General features: G+C 40.2%; 1 protein-coding gene across 1 annotated transcript in view; it reads right to left on the bottom strand.

The window, feature by feature from the left end:
- Positions 1-1,119: 1,119 nt before the first annotated feature.
- Positions 1,120-9,308, bottom strand: part of ANK2 (ankyrin 2) — a 245,969-nt gene continuing 237,780 nt past the window's right edge. Inside the window, exons 47-52 of the mRNA XM_007454800.1 lie at positions 8,549-8,641; positions 7,968-8,051; positions 7,692-7,856; positions 6,504-6,686; positions 4,473-4,564; positions 1,120-1,303 (exon numbers count right to left, since the gene is read on the bottom strand). Coding sequence (XP_007454862.1) covers positions 1,120-1,303; positions 4,473-4,564; positions 6,504-6,686; positions 7,692-7,856; positions 7,968-8,051; positions 8,549-8,641 — 801 coding nt within the window. The remainder of the gene's footprint in view (positions 1,304-4,472; positions 4,565-6,503; positions 6,687-7,691; positions 7,857-7,967; positions 8,052-8,548; positions 8,642-9,308) is intronic.

Here is a 9,308-nt window from a genome sequence, read left to right as displayed (position 1 = left end):
AAAAGTGAAAAGTGCTTGCTCAGGGTAAAAAGAATGAAAACCATCAATGTGATTAGAAGATGGGTTTGAACTGTGGTTTGATTCTTAAATGCTACATGCAGGTATTAGAGAAGATATAAACCTGGAAGAAAAAAATGAAAGAAACCACTCCAACGCGGTGAAGGGGTTTAACCGTTTGTGTAGGGGGCAAATCTTGTTTCCAATGAATTATCTACAGTGCAGTGGCCAGGAGAAAGTACCACCAATAAGACAGCGTGGTTTGCTAAAGCAGCAATGAAAACTGGAAAACTACAGTAGTTATAGCTTTTTAAAATACCCTGCCAACATGTCCCAAATCTAAAGGACCTGAAGATGCTAGACAGCTGCAGGATGCCACTGCTGGCAACTGAATACCTCACCGCTTCACCTCGTTGCCGCTCCTCGTTTCCTCCCCTCCCTCAGTGGCTGCTGGAGGGTCATAAATCACAGCTGGCCAGCACCAGCAAGAAGTGCTTAGTTAGGACAGTTCTTCAAGGTTATGAAGCCATCTTTCACTAGGAGCCAGGGCTACTCTGGAAGTTCTAAGGACATGGTAGGTCTGAAGTGCTTCTTTTGCAGGAGAACTGGATTACGTTCGATTGTGTTAGCAATATCTTAGTGAACCATTGTTCAGCAATTCCTAGAGGCCTTTTATTCCGTGATGCCCAGTGTAGTTACGACAGGCAGTGGTTTTAATATGTTGTTCGTCTGAGCATTTTAGCTATATATATTGTACACGGGTGTCTCTTTGAAGGATTCCTAGGTATTGTCATTTGAAGAGGTCTGCAGGTGAAGTTCTTCTGTTCAATGGATTTTCATGGAGCTTGTGCGGAAGCCAAGAAGAATAATGGAGGTGGCCAGGTCCCAGGTGAGCACAGACACAACGAAGGAGTGGATACAGCATCCAGGATGAAGGATGCTATCTTTGGTCACAAATTAGCTTACAGTTAAAGAGGATGGGGAAAAACTCAAACAAAATGCAGTGTATATGCTAAGGGTGGAAATCCCATTCATCAAGCCAGTTAGTTCACTCCTCTAATGAAACGGGAAGTTGCATATCGAGTGAATGTGTGGTTTCTGGTGTGAGAATTGGACAGCCTCTCATTTGGCCTCTTGCTTCAAGTCCTCCTTGCAGAAATGCCGAAGGAGTCGCTTGAGGTCGTGCTGGAGGTCATCCTGGTCTAGTGCTTCTGGGACATCCTCCAGGTGCTCCAGGTAAATGCGTCTTCCATGCTGGTCCTTCACCACAGCCCTCTTCTGGGTTCTAGCTTTACTCATTGTCGTCCTGGAGGAAAGCAGACAAGAGAACATTATATTCTTCCTTCATTGCTAAAAGGCAGCCACTACCTTTGGTATGAGAGTACCCATGATACGAAAGTACTGCTTACTGTCTTAACCTCTAGATATTTCTGCACTGGGCTATTAATAGAACATGTACAGCCATCTTTTCCCTTCTTTCTTTTAAACATGGCTCTCCCACCTGAAATGACTCATGAGATTTTTCAAAAGTATTTTGGAACAAGGAGTTGTTTTTAAACCTTTAGGAAATATTTCAAATAAATGAAACCGTGCTTTCATATGATTCCCTCAAAAAGTAATTAACCACACAACCATTCATGTTTTGATTAGGAAAGAACGTGGCTCCTCCTGAAATAGCGATTCCATACGTAATTTTTGACAGGCTAAGAAAAACAGTTTTTGCTTTAATTTATTTAAAATACCTTAGCTGCCAGCTTAATCCTTAGAGTACTACCCAGCTCAAACTTCCCGAAAGTGTCCTAAGAGAACTTTTCCATGGGATATAGGTCTTTAAAAACTGGAATAATATTCTATCAGCATAAAGGCAGGTGACTACCAGCAAGAGTTGCAGGTTGGCCCAGGCCTCTGAAGCTTCATCTGGAGACAGTGGGGAAGGGAGTGGGAAAGGAAAAAAAACCACTGAGGGACAAATCCTTCCTCTGTCTTCCCAGAGCGCAAGTACTGGCCCACCTTATACCTCCTACAGCTACTCAACAGTGTGCTGCTTTCTCGGCCCTTCATCAGACTGGCCATTACTTGAGAAAAGCGGCTCTGACGTACTATTACGCCGGTACTATTATCTTCCTGCATCCTTGCTTGAAAATGATTACATTGTGATTTGTTCCCTCTCAGTTCTTCTCCCTCTCTACTTGTTTATGTATTTATTTTTGGTTCCATTGGATTTTCGTTGCTGCGCGCGGGCTTTTCTCTAGTTGCACCGAGCGGGGGCTACTCTTCGTTGTGGAGCATGGGCCCGAGGCGCGCGGGCTTCAGTAGCTGTGGCGCACGGGCTTAGTTGCTCCGCGGCATGTGGGATCTTCCCGGACCAAGGATCGAACTTGTGTCCCCTGCATTGGCAGGCGGATTCTTAACCACTGCGCCACCAGGGAAGTCCCTCCCTCTCTACTGGTAAATATAATTCTTCATTCCGCAAATATGTGGTGAACGTGCCTTATGGGCCAGGTACTATTATTATAATAACAAGTAAGGAAACTGGATCTCAGAGAATTTAAACAATGCTCCAAATAAAAAATAATCCAGTTACTATGCAGCGGGGCCAAAAGTCAAAGATTCCAGAGCTTGAATCTGTAACCACGACGCCAGGCAGCCTTGCTTTACGCCACCATCAGAAGGATCAGTTTTTGTAGCTTTACCCAGCATTTTCCTTATGGATTCCTAGTGTCCAGAAGCTGGGGGCTCTGCCCATGGGCTGCCCTTAGCATTATTCTACCTTCCAACACCTCTATGCATTTCTTAAGATCACCTTGACTTTTAAAAAATGGCTGAGTTCAGCCAGAACTCTTCTAGCTTTCCTTTGGACATCTTGTCTCCTTCCTTCTTTCGTGTTTTCTTACCTCCCCTTTCTTTTGATTCTACATGAATTATTCTGTATCTGAAAGCAAACTTAACTTGTTCCTTTTGATAAAAAGGTCAAATTTGGTTCCAGTGGTTGAAATCAGATTAGGTTTTCTAACTATTCAGCATCCACATATATTTTTTTCTCCCAAAAGGCAAATATCTGACTATCGCTGCCAAGAGCTAGTAAAAACCTCTATGGCATTAGTGTCGGGGGATAAGCTTCTATCATAGGACATTCCCTGGTGTTTTGTGCTCACACATGTAGACGAATATATTTATGAATACTCATATGTATACGACTCAAGCAGCGGGTATGATCAAACGTCTTCAGCAACATATAAGATAAAGTGTTGCAGATCACAAATAGACTTCCATGACTAAGTAGCTGTGGAACTGGATTGAGATGTCTATATCCCTAGCTTCACAACTCACCAGCTGTCATTGCGAATTTTGGATTAATTGATCTCTAAATCTATTCCCATGTGAAGATCTCATGATGCTAGGGTGTCTGTGGTTTATATGGTTCCATATGAATGATTAAGTAAAAGGCTTAAAAGTTCAGAGTATAAGAAGCACTTTATCCTTAATTCATATATAGCATTTTTTAAAGTTCTGTGAGCAATTACTCTCTTTTACATTCCTAGCGGGGGCTATTTTTCACATGTGGTTGGAGGGTGGAATCGTGACAGAACCTTTAATTTCACTGTTCTAATTATTATGTTCTACAGGCTAAACATAGCTTTATCGAGTACTGTAAATGACAATCTTTCTCTTCTTTTCAATGAAGTGAAAAGCACAACAGAAACTTTAATTTCCATTGTGTCTTTTCACTGCAAAGCTGAGAACATTTTGTCAATCCTCACAGTGCTGCTAGAGGCCCAGAGAGAGGTGAGGGTATAGACCGAGGCAACAGTGCCGAAGTTTACACATCAAATAGGTGATGGGGATGGGGGTGGACTAGAAAGCCTCATAGCTAGTCCCCATTCATATGCACAAATATGAGCTGCTTACTGCTTTTATGATACTTTCTTAACTTATTAAAGCCCCTGCCTGGTTTCAGCCTCGCTATTGAGGTTCAAACCTCATGTTATTTTCCACTCACGCTCATGTTATTTGCCACTCACATGCAGAGTCATGAAGCAGCTTGTTTAAAACAAAAACAAACCAAAAAACCATGTGCCAGTTCAAAGGAATGATTACCAAGAGCTGAAGGCAGCTGGTCACAAGATTAGTTTGTGAGCAATTGATTAGATTCCTCTTACTGTGCTGGACAATGGAATATCCCAGCTGCTTGGCCTCGACGAAATTGATGACTTGCTGAAACCCAGGGAGCGATTGTGTAAACAGTTGTCTGACTATCATCATGCCTTAGTATTACATTTAAAGCATCAAGAGGACACTTCAGGAATGACACAGCGACAGATGTACCACCTGACAAAAATCTTACAATGCAGGGAGAGTCTGCAGTTTCCAAGGGGTTTTAAGGTAGACGCAGGGGCTCTAATTTTCTCTTCTTAAAATTGGAGAACTTTTTAAAGGTGTTAGTTGGCAAAGCATCACCCCATGCTAACCCAAACCTTCTAAGTATTGATCCATCCTCCTTCAGGATTTCATTCTCTACTAAACTGGGGGAGTGGACTTTCATGTGGCTACCTGTGTAACTCAGGGCCTGAAGTAAGAAAAAAAAAGAAAAGAAGACAAAACCCATCATAAACCATAGACTCTAACATAACCTATTACTCTGCTTAATGAATAGTATAAAAAAACATGCTTGAAAGGATAAAGAAAAACAATTCTTAGGGGCAGATCCAATTATTGCGTTTTATTTAGCAAGTCTGTTAAATTTCTCCCATTTGTGAGGGAGATCTGTTCTATTGATAATTATTTTACAATTCTTGCAAACTATACTGGTTGACTTCTACTTTCAGTGCTTGCCTCACCCGCATTCTTTCTTCAGTGAAGACTCTAATAACAAATACAATGAATAATGACCAGAGGCAAAAACAAGCAGCAACAAATAAGGCCTAAAGTGTATAATCAGATAATACATCTTTTGATTGTCCAAGGTCACCAGCTGTCAAAATGTGAAGAACTAAAAGTATTTAAAATTAGGTATGCTCTTAATATCCCAATGCATTCATATATAATCTCAATGCATATTGTGGGTATAAAAGAGGACATACATGTAACATTTAACTTCAAAATGTTTCAATAGCAAAGAATGTTTCGAAGATGTTTGCACATGCCCGCCATCCCTTAGTTGAAACCTTTGGCGCCAGATGTGTTTTAGATTTCAGATGTTTTTTTCCTTTTGGATTTTAGAAAGGTAATATGATGTATATACTGTATATTCTAATAGCTCAGATAGGATAGGGACAGCATCCTGTAATCAAAGCCATTGATATATCAATAGCAAAACATGAACATTCACTCTTGTAGATTAAAAAAGACTGCCAAGTCATTACAGCCCCATGTCAGTTCACATTAAGTTTTATTGCCAAATTAGCTTGCTACTAATTTATAAAACTTGTTTTGGTTTTCAGAATGTTGGGATTTTTTTTTTTTTTAAGATATGGAAATTTATTTCAGATGATCTTCATGAGCACCATAAATTCCATTCCCTGGATCAAAATTTTTATACCAACATTTTGAAATCTTCAGTGTTCCAAATCCAGAATTCAAAATAGAAAATTGTGACATTTTATTCAAATTGGCTGCTCATTTATTGAAAAGACCTAGAATGTGTAGTTTGAAAAACATTCTAGACAATAAGCAGCAGCCTGAAACCCTCTTTTAACTGGTGATATAGAAACAGAATATTCAATTATTATATAAAATAAGCCAATTCATTTTTAATTGCAAAATGCTAATATAAGGTTATCAATTATGGCATTTGTAGCATTACCAATCTATTAGCTGTGGGGGTTTTTATTAATTTTTATTGGAGTACGGTTGCTTTACAATGTTGTATTAGCCTCCACTGCACAACAAAATGAATCAGCATATACACGTACAGATATCCCCTCCCTTTTGGACTTCCCTCCCATTTAAGTTACCACTGTGCACTAGGTGAGCTTCAGAATGTTGGGATTTTTGAATTGTAGTAAGTGTTTGTGGATGTCACTGTGGACCTGTTTCCTAATTATTGAAAATCAGAATTTAGCTAATAAAAGATACCTGAATTTTCTTTAATGCCTATCGTTGGAAATATCTGAGAATATTAGCTAGCAAAGATAATGTACAATATCTATTTATTTCCCTTACTAATTGGGAGTGCAAGTCACTTCTGGGACTTTTAGGCAAGATGTACAATCATGTCCCGACTTCAGAGATTCTGATTCTCATTGAGTTGAAGCGAATCCTGGTCATATGGAATTTTTAAAGCTCTTAAGGTGGCACAAATGAACACAATAAGTTGAGTAGAATATGATTTCACTGTACACATTATTCAAACAGGAATTCTACTCTCTTGAATTATTCTGCATCCTTCCATGAATACATGTATGGAATGAAACAATGATAAATCATTTTCTTCTCAAACACAAAGCACACATAAAATACCCCCTCCCCCCTCCCACACACACAGACAAAGTGATGATGCTTTATACCTCTTCAAAGTCATCTTTGGCTGAAGGAAGATCAGTGGCTAAACTAGAATCCCCCAGTTGCTTCTCCATCCTCTCTCCATGTACCACAGTTGTTTTAACAACTTTGCTGACTCTACGGCCTTCCACTGGTTCAGCCTGAAATTGTGAGGTACTGGACAAAATGCTGGGCTCAGACAAAGTTACCTGATGAATGAAGGACATACAATATACAGTTTCTGACTGCCAAAATGTAACGATGATGAATTTTTCTATGTTAAAAAACACATTACAATGGTATATCCTGAAAACAGCATTTTGTCAACAAGAAGCAGTTAGAAGAAAACTCTAGAATCAATTGGTAACATCTATATTATGACTATATGTACACAGTACCAAATCAACCACTTAATTAGTCACTCGAACGAAAATTGGTCAGGAAGCTTCATGACTGAGAAATTGACTGCTCAGTGCAGCGCAGACATAGCACCCCGTGGATGAGCTCTCTTTTCCCATGTGTTTTGTTTTGTTTTGACATTATGGAGACAAAATTAACCTCCAAAGGAGGAACTGTCAGAGCTATGAGAAACTGAAAATGTAGATTTTTAGAGAACCTCATGTGTATAATAATTACATTTTGAGGATGTGAATGAACGCGAGATGGTAAGAATCTCCCAAATTACATGTCAAAGAGAGTACATATGTTTCTGAAAGAGGGAAGTGAAACAGAAAGAAATAAGATTATAAATCAAGTGAGTTTCTGGATCCTGATTTCAGTGACTCTGAAATGCAGATGTTTGGAAATCAAATATTTATCTAAGGTGCCCTATAGAAGGCTGCTGTTGCCGACTGGGCAAAGCACCACAGTGCATTTGCACGAGTTTTTTTCAGAACCTACTGCTTGCCAGCCGATGGGATTGCTGTCTTCTAAAATTTGACTTTTGGATTTCTGCTGCAGTCAACTGAATTAAAGAGAAAGTAGAACTAGAAAGGACCAAAGACAATGAGTATAATGGTTACAAATCTCACTGATGGTTATCTAAAAATTCCACAAAATCACAGAAGAAAAAAAAATGAATGTGTAACTAAACGAAGGCTGCCTTATAAAGGGGAGAAGTGAGGCCAATAGGAATAAGCAATCTCGTCCATCTCTTGTGAGCTGTATTTTACACCTCTCCATAAAATCAGTCCTGGAGAATCAGATGGTCTCACCTCCGACTGTTCAGTGTCACTCTTTAACACAATGCGCTTTATGACTTTGGAATAGCAATCCCCTTCCTCAATGTTGATGGGATCCTGTGGTGTTCCCTGCATCGTAATCTCTTCTTTCTCTGTGCCATCAGAGGAGACGTACCGCCTAATGATTTTCCTAGTAACCTGGAAGATATTTTATCCATGTATCTTGTTCTTGAGTGACAGTGCCAGGGTACTGATACATTTTAGACAGGAGGCTTGAAATTAACCATGGTGAGATACTTAAGATAATACCTTCTTTACCACAGTGTGTCCCTGCTCATCGATGTATTCTTCTTCTGTGACTGTTTCCGGGGGTATGTCAGGCATATCATCTCCCTACACATTTGAAAGAAAAGGGTCACTTCCATGTTTGGCATCAATGCTGAGGAACTACTCCCAAGTGCTTACAATGCCAGGAACGTTAGAAAATTAAAGGGGCTTTGAGAAGCATTGCTGAGATGCCAAATCCTGTCAAGTAGTATGTTTAAAAGAAAAGAAAAAAAAAAAGGTGGGTAATAACATGCTAGAGAACCTGACCAAAGTTAGCTCAAACTTAAACAAGCAAGCAAACAAACAAAAACAGACAAGCCAGAGGTGAGGTGGGTGGAACTGAAGAGGCTAAATCTTGCTCTTTGCTCTCTTGGAGGTAGGAGGCGAACGTCATTACTGCTGCATTTCTTCACAAACAGAACTTAGGAGAGTTACAGGATCTGCTTTCTGAAGGCCATGCACTACCTAAGGAGCATGCCAAGCCCTCCGTTCCAGGTCGGTCACTCTCAAAGGGTTACGGGGACAGAACTGTCCCGGACGTGCAGTAATTTAACAGCTGGTACCTGAATAATCACTCGTCGGCGGACAACCCTGGTAGTTAGCATCGCTTCCTCATCTGAGCTGGCCTCCAGCTCACCTAATTCCTCTGTTAGCTCCTGGTGGAAGCATGGAAGCACTTTTTTTTTTTTATCATGCTAAGGAATGTCTTCACTACTCGTTTCTGCTTTAGCTCACACTGGTTTCTGAAAGCTTTATTCATGGTGATTTTGGTGGAAAAGCCAGCAGGAGTGAAAACAGTGCATGCTGGGCTCAAACTTCAGTGAGAATATGGCTTTTTGTTCATTGAATGAAAAAAACAAATTCTGGATTCTGAAAGCTGTCTGAGCACGCATCTGTCAAAATCCATCAGAAGACACAAGCAGCTTGCCCACATTACATCTTGGACTCAAACTCCTGGTGAATAACCAAATGTAAACACAGACCCTAGGCAGCACAATAAATACTTGTGAGCCATTGCCTCTTAGGCTTAGGCTTAGAATGATCCAACCAAAGGTATAGAAATGTCTTAATTCTTGTAGCAGAACCTTCTGCAGGAAGTCAAAATTTCCTGTAGCTATTATCTGGCCAGTAGTACATTTCCCTACTGGCAAGATAGAGGAAGGAAGACAGGCTACAAATAGTATTAGACTCATTTTGCAGAGAAGTTGAGGTGCAGAGGCCAATCCAATTTTATGGGTCTGGCCCAAAGCCAAAGCTGGAGCTAAGAACATAACTTTAGATTAAAACGTATGTCTTGGGAGCTAAATATCGAATCACTCTTTC

Source organism: Lipotes vexillifer, unplaced genomic scaffold (genome assembly GCF_000442215.2).
Source record: "Lipotes vexillifer unplaced genomic scaffold, Lipotes_vexillifer_v1.1 scaffold1219, whole genome shotgun sequence".
In the NCBI taxonomy this organism is placed as follows: Eukaryota; Metazoa; Chordata; class Mammalia; order Artiodactyla; family Lipotidae; genus Lipotes; species Lipotes vexillifer.
Note: the sequence above shows the minus strand (reverse complement) of the source record. Positions and strands in the feature narration are given on the sequence as shown.